This window comes from Pongo pygmaeus, chromosome 5, assembly GCF_028885625.2.
Source record: "Pongo pygmaeus isolate AG05252 chromosome 5, NHGRI_mPonPyg2-v2.0_pri, whole genome shotgun sequence".
Lineage (NCBI taxonomy): Eukaryota > Metazoa > Chordata > Mammalia > Primates > Hominidae > Pongo > Pongo pygmaeus.
In genome coordinates, this window is record NC_072378.2 from 146,722,678 (window position 1) to 146,742,832 (window position 20,155).

The window sequence follows — 20,155 nt, forward strand, 5'->3', positions numbered from 1 at the left end:
TGTTGTATGCAACATAGTTTTGGTTCTTTGAAATCCAATTTAATATATTATTTTTATTATAATCTGTGAGTTAAGCCAATATTGCTTTTTTTGACAGATATATCTTTTTGACAGAAATATATATATATTATTTTGAACAGATATATTATATGTATATTTATTTTATACTTTGTAAAGCCTTCCTTGAGGTGTTTTATCTCTTTGCTTCTGTAGTGTGCATGTGTGTATGTAGGTACCCACATCTAGATCTTCTGATATTTAGGAAAATTTTTGTTATTATTCTAAGAAAGTCCCCCTTATCTTCTCTTTCAGTTGCTACCACAAATACTTCTTAAACATAACCATGAGGAAGTGAAAGACTTTTTCACAGGAAACTACAAAAGATTGCTGAAAAAATTAAATAAGACACAAATAAATGGAAAGATATGCATGGATTGGAAAACTTAATATTCAATATTTGTGGATTAGAAGATTTAATATTACTACTATGATAAAACTATCTAAACAAATCTGTAAGTTTCAATTCAATCTTTATCAAATTCCAACAACTGTTTTTGGAAAAATGGAAACATGGATCCTCAAATTCATATGTAATTGCAAGGGGTCCCAAATAACCAAAACAATATTGAAACAGAAAAAGAAGTTTTAATTACTCACATTGTAATACTTCAAAACTTACTACAAAGCCATAGTAATCAAAACAATGTGGTACCAGCATAAGGACAGATATTAACATATAGTGAAGTGCAATAGAATTGAGAATCCAGAAATAAACCCAAGTTATTTTCAGTGAAGAAGCCAAGATCATTCCATGGGAAAAATAGTCTCAACAAATATTTCTGAGAAGACTGGATATCTGTATACAAAATGATAATGCTAGACCCTTCCCTCACACTATATACAAAAATTAATTCAGTATAACAATGACCTAAATATAAGAGATGAAACCATAAAATTTTAAAAGTAAACATAGGAGTAAATCTTTATGACTTTGGTATTTAATTCTTAGCTATGACATCAAATGCATTACCAATGAAAGAAAAAATAGATTAATTGGACTTCAAAATTTAAAACTTCTATACATGAAAAGACATTATCAAGAAAGTGAAAAGACAACCTACAGAGTGGGAGAAATATTTGCAAATTATATATCTGTTGAGGGCCTAGTATCAAGAATATATACATCTTACAACTTAACAAAATACAATTAAAAATAGATGAAGGCCACGAATAGACATTTCTCAAAGAAAACATACAAGTGACCAACAAGCACAGGAAAGTAGTCACATCATTAGCCATTACAAAAATGGTAATCAAAATCACAATGAGATACTATTTCATATCCAGTAAGATGGCTAGAATTCAAAAAATGTAGATAACAATAATTAATGAATTTGTACAAAAATAAACCCTTGTACATTGCTGGTGGGAATGTAGAATAGTGCAGCTGCTATGGAAAACCATTTGGTAGTTCCACAAAAAGCTAAACATAGAATTACCATATGACCCAGCATTTTCATTCCTGGATACATAACCGAAAGATTTGAAAACAGATAGTCAAAAAAATACATGTATACATATGTTTATAGAAGCACTATTCATGATAGCCAAAAGATGGAAACAACCCAAAAGCTCATCAGCAGACCAATGGATAAACAAATCATAGTATATGGATACGATGTAATACTATACATCCGTACAAAGGAATGAAGCACTGATATACACCACAAAATGGATAAATCTCTAAAACATCATGCTAAATAAAAGAAGCTGGATGCAAAAGTTCATGTACTGTGTGATTACATTTGCATATGAAATATCCAGAATAGGTACATCTATAGAGATAAAAAAGTGACTTGATTGCCGGGGACTGGGGACAGGGAGAAATAGGAAGTAACTGCTTACTGGGTATGGGGTTGTATTTTGGGGTAATGAAAATATTTTGGAATTAGATAGAAGTGGTGATTGAAAAACATTTTGTATGTTCTGAATGATACTGAATTTTTCACTTTAAAATGGTTGATGTTATGTAAATTTCACCTTAAGTTTTAAAAATAATTGAATAATTTTTTAAAAAACAATGGAGAGGAGATGCTTGATGCAGGTGAATTGTAAACATCAGCCTGAGATGACGTCTCTACAGGACTGATTTTTGCTAGTCCTCTAATAAAGCCAACCAGGTATAAATGCAAAAAACAAAAAAATTCTTGCATTACTTGATTAATTAAATATGATTGTAATGTAGTCTCTTTTTATATCTTCCTTAATTTGATTTTATATATTTTTTACAACAATGTCGTGAGTGATATTGGCATATATTTTCAGAAATCTTTCAGTCTTTGACTGGTTTTAGTATTGTTATAATATCCTTAATTGGAAAGTTATAATATCCTCAATTGGAGAATATTCATTTTTTAAATCTCTGGTTGAGTTTATATAAGATAACAATTATCTGTTCTATGAACACTTGTTAAACCATCTGGTAAATCTAGTATTATTTTAGTGAGTACATTTTAAACTACTGATTTCATTGTTAAATATACTATTGTTCAGATATTATATTTCTTCTTAAGTCAGGCTTACTAATTAAGCTTTTCTAAGAAAAGGGTTAGGATTAAATTTTATTGGCTTGGAGTTAAAATTTATTGGCATGAACTTTTTCATAGTATTTTAAATAATTTTTTAAAAAATTTATCCTGTATCTGAAGTTACATTATATTTTAATTTTATGCTAAATATTGTTTTTTTGTGTCTTCTCTCTTTTTCATCCATGACAATAATCTCAGAGGATTGAATATTTTATTAATGTTTTCTAAGAACCAAGTTTTAGGTTGGTTGATCATTTTTATTACATCTTTCCCCCAATTTTATGATTTTTTGCTTTATTTTATGTTTATTCTGTGTTCTTTTCTATTTTCTTAAGTTGAAAATAAGCTCATTTATTTTCAGCTTTTCTGTTTTTTAAAAAATATAAGCATTTCTGGGAATAAATTTCCTCCTAAGAACTCTTTAAGCTACTTCCTATGAATTTCAATATCTGGTATTTTTCTTTACATTCAAATAATATGTTTTAAGTTTCATTTATGACTTCTTTAACTTCAATTTCCTTAGAAGTTTAAAGTTTTTAGTTTCCAAGTAGTTGGAGGTAGATTTGTCGGTTTTTTTAAAAAAAGATTCTAATTTAATTTATGATGCTCAGAGATGTGGGCTATATATTAATTTTTAAAATATGTTGAGACTTACATTATTAACTAGATTAATTTTTAAATTTCCATGTATGCCATCGAAACACGTTCTCCTCTGTTAAGGAGACCCTACACATGTTCATTAGACCAAGCGTCAAGCATGTTAATTGTGTGAAAATATTCTAAATCTCTAACAAATTTTGCCAGCTTCTTCTATTAATAACAAAGTAGTAAGTTAGACTACAAAGAGAGAGATTCACATAGAGGAGAGAGATTTCTTTTTATCAATTTACTTTCTATCTTGCTATGTTACTTACTGTACAAATTTCAAATTATTTTATCTTCAGAGACACTGACTTTCTTTATTCCTAATAAAGATTTATGCCTGAAAATAAGTTGTATCTTACATTACTATAACAACATCTACTTTGTGTTGGTCAATATTTGTTTGGTTAATCTCTTACTATCTTTTACTTTTAATTATTCAGTACATTCATATTTTAGAAAAACGTGTTACAAACAAGATACAACTATTGATGTTTTTCTTTTTAATTTAATAGAAAATCTCTGTTTTTTTTTTTAACCTGGTGAATTTACATATAATCACTGATATATTTGGAATTAGTACCATCAGCTTATCTTGCGCTTGCTGTTTGTCTTACCTTTCCAGTGCCCTCCCCTACTTTCCTGCCTTCTGTTGGAGAGTTTAGATATTTGATTGATTGTTTAGGATTGGATTAGTTGGATATTTTAATCAGTATTTAATTTTGTTTTGGTCATTTTTCTGAGAATAGTATCATCTATCCATTTGTTTTATTTTTTTTCTTTGAGACGGAGTCTCACTCTGTCACCCAGACTGGAGTGTGCAATGGTATGATCTCGGCTGACTGCAACCTCTGCCTCCCGGGTTCAAGTGATTCTCCTGCCTCAGCCTCCTAAGCAGCTGGGATCACAGGTGCCCGCCCCCATGCCCAGCCAATATATATATATATATTTGTAGTTTTTAGTAGAGACGAGGTTTCATCATGTTGGCCAGGCTGGTCTCGAACTCCTGACCTCAGGTGATCCGCACACCTCAGCCTCCCAAAGTGCTGGGATTAAAGGCATGAGCCACCGCACCCGGCCTATCCATTTCTTTTAACTATTCCTTATCACTATGTTTTTGGAATTTCTCAAAGCATAGTGCTAGGTTTTGTATCTAGTTTTAGAATAATTGTCTTTTAAAAGTAAAGTTTAACTCATTTGTGAATCTAATGTTAGTTTAGTGCTCTAGTGTGTGTGTGTATGTGTATATTATTGAGAGATTATCTTAGTAGGTATATTTTCTTTTTTAAAAAACTTTAGGTTTGAGGGTCATGGGCAGGTTTGTTACATAGGTAAAATCGTGTCAAGGGAGTTTGTTGTACAGATTATTTCCTCACAGAGGTACTAAGCCTAGTACTCAATTGTTCTTTTTTTCTGCTCCTCTCCCATCCTTCACCCTCAAGGGAGTCCCAGAGTCTGTTGTTCCCTTCTTTGTGTTCATATGTTATAATTTAGCTCTCACTTATAAGTGAGAACATCCAGTATTTGGTTTTCTGTTCCTGCATTAGTTCACTAAGGATAATGGCTTCCGGCTCCATCCATGTTCCAGTAAAAGACATGACTTCATTCAGTTTTATGGCTGCATAGTATTCCATGGTGTATACACATTTTCTTTATCCAATCTATTATAGATGGGCACTTAGATTGAGTCTGTGTCTTTGCTATTGTGAATAGTGCTGCAATGAACATTTACGTGCATGTGTCTTTATGGTAGAATGATTTATATTCCTCTAGGTATACACCCAGTAATGGGATTGCTGGGTTGAATTGTAGCTCTGTTTTTAGCTCCTTTTACTTTTAATTGACAAATACTAATCCTTTATATTTATGGAGTACAATGTGATGTTGTGATACATGCATAAATTCTGGAATGATTAAATCAGACTACTTGACATATCCGTCACTACACATACTAATCACTACTTGGTGGTGAGAACATTTAAAATCTATTCTTTTAGCAATTTAAAAATACACAGTACATTATTATTAACTATAGTCACCAGACTATGATACACTGCTAGAACTTATTATTCCTGTTGAACTGAATTTTGTACCCTTTAACTAACATATCCCCTTTCTCCATCTACCCTGCCTCCCGGAATGATAATTCAGAATTCCATTGATTTTAAAAGTGTCTTTAAATTTTGACTTATGATGGCATTTCATTTGGATCCTAGGGATTTTCAATAATGTTAGATGAGTTTTTATAACAATATCTAGACTTACGGTTCTTATATAGGCTGTGTAAATTCAGACATCACTCTTGTGCATGGTGACTTTCCTTTATTACTTTTTCTACCATAGTCCTTGGACTGACTTCAAGCCTCCTCAGGCAACACTTCCAGTTCCATTCTATTGGATTTTGTAAGACTTCAAATATCCCAGTTTTCTGTTTTGGTCTCAGCTTCAGCTGTCTGACTTCTACGGTTCATGAAGCCATCTTTCACATCACCAGACGGGTGTTAGAATTGATTTCCAGTCTCCAGGGCCTTACAGGCTATTGTTGATAAGCATTCCCTGATGCATATCATTTGGCTTTGATTTCTCTCATCATTGCTAGCACCTGGGAATTACTTTTTGTTTCTTGATTATATTTCATTTTTTATATATACTTCTGTATTCAGGAGAATATCTGCATTAACTTAGTTGACTACATTGTGAAACGTGTAAACAATTTTTTTTTTTTTTTTTTTTTGAGATGGAGTCTCGCTCTGTCGCTCAGGCTGGAGTGCAGTGGCGCGATCTCGGCTCACTGCAACCTCTGCCTCCCAGGTTCAAGCAATTCTCCTGCCTCAGCCTCCCCAGTAGATGGGACTACAGGCGCGTGCCACCATGACTGGCTAATTTTTTGTATTTTTAGTAGAGATGGGGTTTCACTGTGTTAGCCAGGATGGTCTCAATCCCCTGACCTTGTGATCCGCCTGCGTCGTTCTCCCAAAGTGCTGGTATTACAGGTATGAGCCACCACGCCCAGCCAAAAAGTCCAAACAATTTTTTTTAAATATTCTACTTTTAATGCAAAACATCAGGGGATACTTTGGATACTTAGAGTGAGTTAGCAATTCATAGAACTATTGACCCCAAACTGATGAGGATATTTTTGTTTTTCTTCAAATGGCAGGATCTAGAAATTAGAGATTAGAATCACTTGCACTGGGTCTGTTAAGGGAGATTTGTTAATGAGTTACTAAACCATTGGATTCACGTTTGAAAAGCCACAAATTGCTGTGCTTTGACCTTTTGTTCAAATAAGAAAAATATATCAGTTTTTAAAAAGAACTAAAAGAGATTCTGACAACCTGGTTGGCATCTCAGAATACAAGGGAGCAGCCCTGGAAAATTAACCCTGTATATGTGCACTGCTGACTGTTCTGCTACCATGGTCTTTAGATGCTCATTTCTTAGTCTCTCTTTCCCTTTCACTCTGTGTTCTTTTCTTCCTTTCTTCCGCAAATTACTGAAAACATACAGTTACCTTCTCTGTGGTGCTGCAGAATTATTCTTGTTGCCTGAGGCCGCTGAGCTGGGAGTTTCATTTTAGCCATTGCAATGACACGGCAACCCAAGAAACTGCCCAGCCAGGTATGATTGCCAAGAATAACTCAATATCCTCACAATTTAGTCATAACTCATTCATTCTCTACATTCATTTTATAAACCCCTGACTTATTATTATTCATGATACCTACCCTCCCTGACTCCATATATACTTTTGTGCCCTTTTCACATATGACTTTAAATTGGCTGAGGGTCAGACGATCTATGGTCCTTACTAAAGAACACTTTTTTTTCTCTTTTTTACCGAAATTGTGCATAGCTCTTGCTTCCAGTCCCCTGTCTGAAGCAGAGCCCTACTCTGAACTCCAGAGCTGCTTCAGAATGAGAGATCACTAAAAAATAGGTGGTAATAGAAATTTTAGTAACGAGGCTGAGCCTATTGGATGAGTTCACTTTGGGACCTAGTGAAGCCAAAGTCTAAAACTTCAAATTCCACTCAAACCTTGCAGAATTTCAACTTCAAAACTGGGTCCGTTCTAACAGAATCCTAGTGAAGTCCTGTAGCCAACAGTTTGCAATAACACAAGATGATTTTGGGGCCATATGGAAAACTCTCAGAACAAAATGTTAAGACTTTTCTGGAGGGGACTTTGCATATCTTTGTGAGGTGTTTGAACAGTGAGGTGTTTCTGAGCTCATAATGACATAGAAATAGGGTCTACTGAGTAAGGTGTGAGGAAGAGAGCTGTAGCTTGCTCTAAGCCCTGATGGGGTCATTTATTTCTCTAGTTTTGCTCTCAGAAGTGACTCATTCATCTAGGTTATCAAAATGGGACCGTCTTCTCATAGAAAATGTCATCTTCACTTCCTAACAAAGACTTTACAAAAGCTATGAAAACACATGGAAAATTTAGAGTATCAAATATACAGTAGATAGCTGAAAAACAAGTGTCTACTCAAATATCCTCTCTTCTGATTAACGTAAACCTGCTTAGCCTGGAGTTTCATGGCAATGGGTAATTTTCAGTCATAACTGCTTTTTCCTGTCTTAGGACCTTTGCAGAAGCTGCCCAAAGACTTCCTTCCCTCTGATCTTCACCTGCTCGAGCCTTCATGTAGCTCAGATCTTAGTGTTAAGTGTTTTCTCTTAAAAGTTGCTTCTCAAAGCACTTGATACTTTTCCTGGCCACCCAATCAAAAATATATTCCTCTTCATTCCTATTACATGACTGTTTAAAAATTCCTCTATCTAACCTACATCACCGTGTGATAATTTATTATAATTGTAACTTTAATATCACTTTCTCCTTCCATCCACATATGGATTTACATGCATGGTAATTTTTTATTGGATGCTAAACACTGAGATTTTTACCTTGTTGAGTACCAAGTATTTTGCATTAAAAAAATATTCTGGAACTAGTTCTGGGAAGAAGTTAAATTATTTTGATCCTTTTATATTTTGCTTTTATGGTTGGTTAGGCAGGCCCAAAAGCCAATTTTTCTTCACTATTGAGGCAAGACCCTTCTTAATACATTATCCAATTCTCATTGGAATATAAAGTTTTTCACTCTAGCTGTTAGAAACAGTTACTATTCCCAACAATACATGGCCTCCAGGTGCTACTCCTTCAAATCATATTGGTTGATTATTCCTCAGCCTCAGGTAATTTCATTAAATAAATGGCTAATATTCATCTGAATACTTGTGGGAGATGTACTGCAGACCATTCTCTTTTGCCGTAGCATCTCTTCTGCAGCATTTGCCCTGTAAACCCTGGCCACCCTAGCTTTGCTAGACTTCCAGCTCCTTTTTCTCAACTCTGCAAATCCACTGGGCTGTACCTGAGTTCCCCACAACCTCAACCTTGTGCCATGATTTGAAAACATCCAAGCAGTAAGCTAAAAAAAAGTAGTGTTCACCTCATTTCTTGCTCAATAAATTAATAAATTTATTCATTTGATAAATGTCAAATGAATATGACACGTGCTATATTTCTTCAACCTTTGTGAATATGGTTAACGTTGTAAATAAAATAATTTCATATTTGTTTACATATGTTTTAAAAATATCGTTTGATTATGGTTTTCATCTTTTCCCTATTATACTGTGATCTCTGGAATATTTTAAATAATTATAATTTTATTATCAGGTACACACAATTACTTGAACTCATAACACAAATGAAATTGCTTTAGTACCTAGACTGTAATTATTTTAATTGAAAAATAGGTTTTTCTAAAACGTTTTTGCACATTTAAAAAATACTATTGCATTTCTGTTTTTTACTGTCAGTTTGCTAATTAAATTAGTTTAACTGATATAATGCAAAAGTAACATTCATACAGCCCCTGTCAAATTGTAATTGGTGGAAGCAGAAATAGTATTTTCCTGCTGTTAATATTAGAATGTATAAGATAGAAGAAATCTTCTAACTATTCAGGTTTGAAATGTGAAATTTTATAGGTTGATTGGAAAATAGCCTCATGAAGAATTGCTGTATAAAAATATTGAGGGGGAATAGGAAATAAGAATTCTTGTATGTTAGTGAGAAATACTTAAGACATACAGCTTTCTGTTAAACAGTTCACAATATATAGTTTTATTTCCAGACCCCAGCTAGAAAAAGGAACTCATAACTGAGAAGCAGATGGAGCAGCAGAAGCTGCTAGAGGCAGTGAATCTGCTTCACAGAGAGTCCAGTGCTGTCTGAGGCTGGGTCACTACCCAGCACAGCAGGATTCACTCCAGACACTTGGCGAGTGACCAGGTACCTGCAGGGCATCTCAGGTCAAGCATAGTCTGGTTTACACCCTGCCACCACCATCTAAGAAAGATCCTCTACCAGGAATCAGATTTGTTGCTGGTTTGCTGTTTTAAAGTGTACTTCAGAGAAAATTCATCAAAATAACATCCTCACACAGAATCCCAATGCAACGAAACAGCAAAAATCCTTTAAAATTTTCTGAAAATGCATTTGACAGGTGATGCAAATATGAAACACTTTGAAAATATAAAAACAGAGGATTGCTTTAGAGATGTTTTCTAGCGACTTTTTTTCGTGATAGCATTCTCTAACACCTTATCTGTGATAGATTTAAGATCTCATACAAACCTTTAGCAATTAACTCTTTAAAACATATCCACCAAGTAATCCTACTTGAATATTTTCCTTGTATCCTGGTTCTCCTTGATTTTATGACCTCTTAGATTTAACAACAACTCTAATTTCTGAAAGAGGAGGCACCTATAGTGAGGGTGAAGGTCTTTAACTAGTGGTTAAGGAGACTTAGAATTCCAGACCACTAAACCATGTGACTTAAAATTTCTACATATTCACAGACAAAGTTTTCATCCTATAAAGTGCCGTTCAATGCTGGTGGGCTCAAGGGCAGGAAGTCGCACTTTTCTCTCCTTCTAGAATTGACACAAAGCATTTGCCTTTACAAACTAAGCTGTTATGTGCTTTTAAATTGCACATGAACATCACAGCAAGTTCATTTCGTACACATTTTTATGATGGTGACTTTCTTGTATAGACTGTAAACAAAACAAATTTCACATATTATTAAACCTTAGGGAGAAACAGACTTCAACCCTAACCTTTATGTCAAAAGCAGTTATTTTTTTCAAGTTATGTCATTTCGATTTTTAAATATTTACCCTTAGACAGAATTTCTTCAAAGTCTGGTCTTATTTTTATCCTCCTTTGTGTCATGAACTATAGCTCAAATCTTCAAATTGCTGTAGGTATAGTTAAGATGTAAATATAAATACATTTAAATGTAAATAAACCGGTTTGAGCCTTTCTGAGCAGACCGAACATATGAAAAAAATGAATGAGTCAGTCTTTTTAAAATCAATTTGACTGGCCATCATATTCAGGGATGGTAAGCAGAGGACTCACTAGAACAATAGGCAGGTCATTTACCATGAGGGAGGAGAGCAGAATGACCTGACTGAGTAATAGGCTTACAACACTTTGAGGACTTCCCGTGGTCTTCAGACTAACAGTGTCTAGGCTGGGATTTACGCACCCACCCCCATCGCACGCCATACTTCTTTCTATTCTCTAGCTATACTAACTCTTTCTAAGTTCCTTGAATGTGCCAAGCTTTTTCTTGTATGTTAATCTGCCAGGAACCTTCTATACCAAACCCTCCCCTTCTCCTCACCTGACTAAGGCTGACTCCTCTTTTGGGGCTCAGCTCAGCCACCACCTTCTTAAAGAAGCCATCTCGAATTACCTCTATCCCCCACTACCTTACACACACAGGTGTGCGTGCACACACACAAGCAGGCACACATGTCATATCTACACACTAGATTAAGTTAAACCCCTCAAGCTATCGCTCCCCATGATACTGGTTGCTTTTTTTTTTTTTGAGACAGGGTCTTGCTCTGTTCCCTAGGCTGGAGTGCAGTGGCAAGATCATGACTCACTGCAGCCTCAGCTTCCTGGGCTCACAGGATCCTCCCACCTCAGCCTCCCAAATAGCTGGGACCACAGGTGTGGACCAACACATCCAGATAATTTTTTTTTTTTTTTTGTAGAGATGGGGTTTTTCCATGTTGCCTAGGCTGGTCTCAATTTCCTGAGCTCAGGCAATCTACCTGCCTTGGCCTCCCAAAGTCCTAGGATTAAAGGCACTTCTTTTTCTTTAGCCTCATAGAGTGTGTAATTCTTTTTTAGTGTGTTTTCCCCCCAAGGCTGTAGCACCGTGGGGGCAGAGGATAGTGAACTTTATTCTCATTTGAATTCATAGCAGAACATCTGGCACACAGTGACTGCTAGGAACACACAGAAGTAAGGAAGAAAAGAAGAAAGAAAAAAAGAAAGAAGGAAGAAGGAAAGAAGGAAGGAATGAAGGGAGGAAGGAAGGGAGGAAGAAAGGAAGGAAGGAAGGAAAGAAGGAAGGGTCTATACAAAATTGTAGAGTCTCTATCCTAGTGGATTTGGAAGCATATAAAAACACATTCTCTGGTGTGGCTAGACTCTACTGTACCTCAAAGTCCCTTTAGTTCTGGGTCAGGTTAAGTCAGGTATATCTTCAGCAACCCCTGATCTGTTGAAAATGCAGCTCATGTGTGGTTCAATGGGAAGATTCTAGAGAAGAACTGCACTGCTTAGCTCAGCTAAGTGAAGAGTACATTTATCTCAGTTGATCTCAGGTAACCAAGGGTGAGATACGGTCACTAATGTTTGCCCAGTCCCTTCTCTGTGAGAATCAAGCAATAAAATGCTTTCTTTGGCAGAGACTGCATCTTTATGTTCCACAAACTTCAGGGCACCACTCTGTGCAGAGAAGAATAAATCCATCCCCTGACCAAGACAGCCTTAATATTCTCTTCAGCTTGACTAAACTTTAGACAGGTTTCTTCCTGAGTACAGGCCCCTGATGTCCCTTTTCTAAGAGCATTTACTTTGGAAAACCTAAAACTGTAAATTATTTCTCTGCCTTGTTGAGATGTAGATCGTCTAGTTTCTTGCTAATTTCAGAAACCAGGGAAGTTTTACTGAAGGACAAGGACCTGACAGCCATCCCTTTAAATGTAATCATCAAGAATAGTGGTAAACCCCTCCTTTCCAGTTTCTGTGGGACGGTAGGAGTCTAATGTGACAATTAGCAAACACAGATGCCTAATCACATGGGCCGACCTCCTGCCAGTGGCCCTCCAGTACTTTTCCACTAGCTCACCTGGGACTAAAAACCTTCCCATCTTTTATTTTAGCAGAGTTGGGTTCAGTGTTTCTCATATATTGTAATAGTCTTGAACAGAGTCTTCTTTGCGTGTTTAGCTTTGTCTAGTGCAATTTGTCTTTGATACCCTCATAGGCCTGGCTCACATGTGCACCTGAATTAAACTGGGGCTACATTACTTCTGGTAGATAGGAATGTTCTAGAAAGTGATCACATTTCAAAAATTCTGTCTCACTGAATAAAATGTCAGTGTGCTCCCATTTAGTGAGAAGGAGAATTCTTTTTATAATTTGAGATGAGATTGTTTTTCTTTAATGCTGCTATTTTGAAGTAACATTAAAAAAATGAAAATATCTGGCTACTTCTATGGGAGGCAGATTTGAATGATGTCCCAGGAGGAAAAACTGTGTGGTTGGCACGTTTCAGAACTATATCAGTTTTCTACTCTATGTAAGGTAGCTCATGTAATGGTCTTCGTTGCAATGCTGAAACCTTGTTGAGCTCTTATTTTGAAGGTCAGCCTCTGAGGTGCCTAGATTTTATTTTCTTCTGGTTTGGAGAGTGGCTGATAGGCTTTGTGGTTGAACGTCTTCCCTCTCAGTAAAAGTGAATAGCACAGAATCTGATGACTAGTGAATACTCATCGAACTTTAATTGTAAGTATTGCTGTCATCATTTCATGATCACTTTCACAATTGTGAAAAACAAAGAAACAAACAGGATATTATGCTTTCAAAACTTTCTACTCTCTACCAAAAAAAAAAAAAATAGTTGATGGGTAGTAATGCTGGCTTAAAATAGACTGTAGCCTTTTCTGGATTGCTTCATTCATATATAACTCTGAGCTCTATTTGTGAGATGTTTGTCTTTCTCTCTCCCTACCCCAATCCCTGCATTTTTTAGTGATGGATGGGCAGACAGAGATGAAGTCATTGAAGGTTATGAGGTGGAAGCCAACGGGGGAATCACGATAAAGCTGCAGTCTCCAGAGGTCAGGTCATTTGATGATTATTTCCTGAAACTGAGGCTGGACACTAACACGAGGAATCCCTGGTTCCCTGAGTTCTGGCAACATCGGTTCCAGTGCCGCCTTCCAGGACACCTTCTGGAAAATCCCAACTTTAAACGAATCTGCACAGGTAACTCATGTTCACAAAATAACAACTCAGAGGTTTGGTCATCTCTTCTAGATTTATTGCAGCTTGTTGAATGAGAATAGAAGGTGCCAGGGCTAGAGATCCAAAGGCAAAATTGCCATCTGTGTTTATAAAATGCTAGAATAAGGAGGAAGTGTGTATTGCCCCAGGGATTCGTGGCAATCTGGAAAGTCAACTTTGGTCTCTGTTGGAGCAAGTGATACGAGATAACAGAAGTAAAGGAAAAGCAAACTGAGGAGTCAGGTATCTAGTATTTAAGACAGAGGGAAGAGATTTTATTACAAACATGTTTAGGAGACCTTAGCCATAGACATAAGTCAGCAATACTGGTTAGATCCTCTTTTTTCTTTGTGGCTTGTATAGATACAGAAGTCAGGAGAAGGTGAGGTAATGTGATCCTAAGCCACACCGCCAACAAAGGTGTTTGTGGGCATAGGGGCCAAGAAACTGCACTTTGATCTTTCAATCAGAACAATGGTTCACAGCTGGACAGATGAGCGCCATGGTCTGCTCACTGATGCCATGTCAGGAAACAGCAGCACATTGTTCCAAGTTCTTCAGGGGCGTGGTGAAATTCACAGGATGTCCTCCTTGCAACCCCTGGTACTACCATAACCCGGATTCTGAAAACTGTAACTTTTATGAGTATTATTATTACTGCATAGGGACATTGCTGTCCCCTGTCCTTTTCAGTATTTTCTATGCTGCCAAGATAAATCATCTATGTCCTTTCATAATGCCATTCAAAGCCAGTTGTTCTTACTGGGTCGATAGCATAGAATAATGGAGCACTCATGATAATGGGTGATGGAATCTATCTGTGACCTAATTTGTATTGTAGAACAGTGGTGTGACATGTATATCCTGTATGTAGGCTAAGCAGATATTATTTATAAAAGTATAGAATCATATTACACCCATGTATAAAACACTGTATATGGCAAAAAAAAAGGGGGATAGAGAAGCGTATAATCTATGACTCTTGACCTAGAGAGGCTTGCCGTCTCTTTGGGCAAATCAAAACAGATCACATACATGAAATAGACAAATAACAATAGAGGACAACAAGTTTTTACAGGGGATGGTAAGAATATGGCTAAATACATAAAATATTTCTATTTTAAATAGTATTCATAGTTTGATGTTAGAAAATGCTTTCAGATACCAATATATGTAAATGCATCAATGTATGTTTGGCTTCATAAGGTTCAGCAGAGTTCAATGGGAAATTGCCTGGTATGGATCTATTTTGAAATAAGGAAGTTTCAATCTTTTAGAACTTCCTCAGTGTGGCTTCTAGGGAGGCGGAGAAAGGCAGGAGAAAGGGGAGACATTGCTAAACAGTAACCCACTTCTGCCACGTAGGTGTTTCTACTTTCTCTGAAATAATAGACATCTCCTTTCTCTGAAATAATAAATAAACCAAGAATAAGGATTCTAATGAACCAATAAATCATCCAGGACAGTCTCCTTATTTGCAAAACAGAGGTGATGAGGGTGAACAGGGGAAACAGTTTCCCTAGGCTCATACAGTTAATGGCAGCAAAGAAACGAGAACCCACACCTCCTAGACACCATAGTGCCTATTTTTAGACTTAGTATTTGGTAATATATTATCTCTCATTGCTTTCTAATTGTTTCCTAAGAAATGTTTGCCATCTTCAACTGTAACATCTTTGTAGTCAAAGCATCCTTACTTGCTTCATAGAACCCTATACAACATGGATCTCTGGGAGCTCAGTCAATTCTTGTTAGCTAATTGATCAGTTAATTTACATTTTTGTTCAGGGTAGGGAGTTTTGCTGAAGGGCCCAAGGAGAAGAGCAGTGAGGAGCCTACTGAAAAAGCAGGTGAGAGTGGTGAATTGGACATGGTAGTGGGAAGCAAAGTGGAGAGAAGTGGTTTGATGGTGAAGACATGTTGAGTGAAGGTCGAGATTTGCTGACAGAATTGTCAAGAATAACTGTAATCTGAGCAACTGGAAAGATGGTGTCACCATTGACTGAGACAGAGGAAGACTTCAGGAAAAAAAGATTAGGGAAAGTCCAAGAGACTGATTTTGGGTAAATTAAGTTTGAGATATCTGATGGTGGTCCAACTATAGATGTCATTTTGTCATTGTGTTTTATTAGTAAAATTCAGGATACTACTTATTATACATGCTTAGATCATTTATATAAGGATTTCTAGGAAGATATTTTGTTGAGCTCTCAAAATAAGTTAAAACTCTGCAACAAGGTACACTAATATTCTGGGTTTTCAATTGTGACAGTACATAAATGTCAAGGTTAAAGCTTAAACTGGGTTAGTATTCACAGCAAGAAATAAAAATTCACAAATCTTGATTTATTCTTATGCTGTGCTTGAATCTCAAAGCTATGTTTAAGAGCTTCTTATATGATTACAATCTTTGTGAAACATGTTTATATTTGCATTTTATTCTGGAGTCAAGTTCAGCAAATATTTCTCTCTTTTTTAGGTCTAAGGAAGGTAGGAGGTTTATTTAACTTTTCTATTTGAAATTAATTCATAAAACTTATTTGTCTTTTCTGCAGCAAAACTCTTATACTTTTATCTTTAGCAGTGTTTATCTATATTATCTATGATGTATACATTCATGTATACCTACCTTGTTCTTCGGTTTTAATCTCTATATTTCTGTGAAATGGGCTTCAATGTTATTGAAGAACAATACACTTTCACTTCATGTATTATTCTTATCCATTTGAGTTCCTTGAATATCAAATGAATTCCATAATCTTCTAACAAATATGCAGACACATATATGAAAATTAGTGTGAGGAAGTAGAATTAACCTTTCCATACTATTGATAGCTACTGTTTCTGTCACTCATTTTTACCTCTTCTAATTGGGTCACTTCTAGTGGTTTGGAAAGTTTTGATATTGCCATTAGTTTCCATAGAAACCATTATTGAACTTAATCCCAGATGTCACTATTTAAATAAATAGTTTATGTGCACTAGATTGCCAGTTTCAATATTAAAGGTCCCAAGCCCAGGCTGAGTAGTTTAGGAATCACTGTGGCTAATTAAAAAGTATTTCATGTAAAGTACACATCACTGCTTAATTAGTTGAGTATATCAAGGGATTGGAGGTGTGTTAGAAAAGCACTAACTGAAACATCAAAATGTAACTTCTAAAAAATTATTCATTGTAGGGCAGTGGAAAGAGCTGTAAAGGAAATCAGAGTCACTCTATGTCTTAGCTGCTTAAAAGATTTGTATCATGTTTGCAATGGCATAGTGCTTTTTCATTCCTGATGAGACTCATTAGAAATTCCATAGAAGCTGATAGGGTGTAGCATTTTGAAGCACTATCACTGGGTCCAATACCAGTTCAGTTATGTATCAGCCGCATGACTTGCATGACCTCACTTAACCTCAGAACCTCAGTTTTGGTAACATGACAACAATATCCACCTCACACAGAACTCTGCATGAATTGAATGAAATAACACAAATGAACTACTTTACAATAAAATAATACGAGTGAAATACTTTGCAAACTGAAAATACTTAGCATAAATGTAAAATGTTACTACTAGTGTCATGTCTTGTTAGAAAACAGGGCATGACATAGATCATTTCATAAAAATTATATATTTTGTAATTGTAAGTTTAACTTAACTACATCCCAGGATGTGGAAACTAGAAAAAACAAGACAACAATCTTTAATCAATCACCCTTACATAGTTAGTGTCAATATAGATATTTTCTCTTATATTTTACCATGCAGTTTTTTATAGTTTTTTTCTGATGATGAAAGTAATACATGCTTAATATGCTATTGCATGCACTTGGAAATATACAGAAGCATTAGAAAGCTGAAGAGAATTAAGAATTTGCTCTTATCTAAACATCATTAGTCACTGTTAAAATTTTGGCATGTTTTCATCTTTCTCTATATAGTTTTAAATTATGTATTAATATTATTTTATATATTGCTGTATTAAAAGAAATGTTTTATACATTGATACATTTATCTTTGTCATTAAATTATTTTATTCTTAATGGCTGCTTAACATTTTGCATTCAGATAAGCTATAATTTAGGCATTTCATTCTTTCTATTTAGGCTGTTCTTGGTTATTCACAATTTTTAAAAATGTTGCAGTGATATAATAAAAAATTTTCATTCTAAACTTTCTCTTTTTACATTTGGATAATTTTCTTAAGTTGTATTTCTAGAAGTTAAATTTCTAGAAGTTTAATCAAAAGATATAAACATTTCTGGCTGGGCGTGGTGGCTCATGCCTGTAATCTCAGTGCTTTGGGAGGCTAAGGTGGGCAGATGGCTTGAGGTCAGGAGTTCGAGACCAGCCTGGCCAACATGGTGAAACCCCATCTCTACTAAAAATACACAAATTAGCCAGGATGGTGGTGGGCACTTGTAATCCCTGCTACTTGGGAGGCTAAGGCAGGAGAATCACTTGAGCCTAGGAGGCAGAGGTTGCAGTGAGCCGAGATCGCGCCACTACACTCTAGCCTGAGTGACAGAGCGAGACTCTGTCTCAGAAAAAAAAAATGAACATTTGTAAGCTTTTGAAAAGGAGTTCCAAAAGGCAGCTCCTACTAACGCTGCTTGAAACTCTATGCATTCTTTTCCATTTTATTTTGCATAATTGTCATGACAGTATGCATACAATTCTATATCTTATTTCACTCAGGATTATATTTTACATAGTTTTGATGTTGCTGCATGGTCTTTATAACCACCATTTTAATAGCTCCATAATATTCTAACCAGTTAAAATACTATAACTACTGGCCATTCTTATGTTGTCAGTCATTTAGACGACTTTTAATTTTCCTTCTTACATAAAAAAAAAAACACTGAATATGGTACACAGATTTTTCACAGTTGTTGTTTCTGTTTTGGGATTGTTCCTTTATAGTAGATTCCTAAATATAATTATTAGTAATAACTTGATAAATTTGGGGTCCCTTACAAATATATACTGCATTTTCTTGCAATATGGCCATATTTGCATATTTAATATTTGCTCCGGCTAGCAGTATATTAACTGTATGAGTTCATGGGGTTTATTCTGTCCTTATCAGCCTTTTTCACACCTCAGTGAAGTTATAGCCATTATTTTATTTTCTCTCTATATTCTTTGTACCAATTGAGAACAGATGGATACAATGCCTTTTAAAATTAGTCTATATTACATTTGGCTATTTTAGAAGACATAATGAAAGAATCTGGCTGGTATCTGTAATTCTCACCAATAGCTCAGGACTGGTAAGATGATGATAGCTAGTCTAGTGAAAACATTTTAAGACTTTCAAGCAAGGGGACTCTTACTCCAATAGTTTGGAGGCTGCCATTCACAATTTTAGACTGATACTGATTTTCATAATATATTTGCCTTATTAGGTTTCAAATTTTATGGACTCCACTTGGAATTAACTTATTTTGTAAGGCTAGATAAGATCGGTCCATTACAGTTTGATCCAGATTAAGATGTTCCATAAACTGAGATGGGTTCCAGTTTACTTCAGCCCATTAAGTCCTTTGGTAATAACTTCTCTTTATCTCAGGAAGTTTGACCCGAATGTTAATATGTACTCCTGAAGAATATCATTTGCTTTCAACCCAGAAGTTGGTATTATTAGTTGGGATTTGTGGAAGACATTACATTTCTTCACCCCTTTTTGTATCCATGCTCTCTGAAATATGGCTTTGTAGCATCTCTCCTCGAGAGGCAGAGTTTTGTTCCCTACCTGTTGAATCTGAATTGACCTTACCATTTATTAACTCCAAGTTTAGGCCTTAAGAGACTTGACCTACTCTCATTTTCTTTCCTGGAACCTTACCTTAGCCATATGAATAAGCCTGAGTTTATCTGGTAGAAGATGAGAAATAACATGGATCAGAAACAGGATGTCCTCTCAGTTGAGAATGTCCTAGATCAGTCAGTCCCTGGCCAACCCACCACCTGATAGTTGACACCTGAGTGAGCCAAGCTGAGATGAGTTATGTCCAACTCAGAGCAGCAGAACTTCCTAGCTAACTCTTAGATTCATGAACTAAATAAATTATTATTGTTTTAAACCACTAAGCCCTGGGATGGTTGGTTATGCAGCTTTTTTTTGTGGCAATTGATAACTGATAAAGGTATTCATAGCTTTGTAATCCATGGAGCAATAGTTGGTTTAATTAAATTATGGGACATATTTACTCAACCCAATAGTAGAATGTTCAGTCTTTTCCTGTCATAAGAAGAATGGTGCAATATTGCACCCAGGATCTCGTCGAGCAAAGCCAAAAAGTTTTATAGATCCTGCAATCAAAAGAATTGTAAAGCCCCCCTGATCCAAGGCAGTTAAACTATGCCACTTAGGAAATCTGCTGTGCATACAGGAAGTGCTGGAAAAATGGGGTACAGTTATAGCTTAGTCAAACAAATACTCTCAAAATAAAACAGTCATATGTTCTCATACAGTGCTGTTATAAGTTGCTTTATGGAAATAGGTTTTACAAGTCTTAAATGTGTTTATATA

The 20,155-nt window shown here is 35.6% G+C and overlaps 1 protein-coding gene across 2 annotated transcripts in view; it reads left to right on the top strand.

Annotated features, from left to right (window-relative positions):
• Positions 1–20,155, top strand: part of GRM1 (glutamate metabotropic receptor 1) — a 420,402-nt gene that overhangs the window by 273,449 nt on the left and 126,798 nt on the right. For both annotated transcript variants that reach the window (XM_054490307.2, XM_054490308.2), the window contains exon 4: positions 13,374–13,609. In XM_054490307.2, coding sequence (XP_054346282.1) covers positions 13,374–13,609 — 236 coding nt within the window. The remainder of the gene's footprint in view (positions 1–13,373; positions 13,610–20,155) is intronic.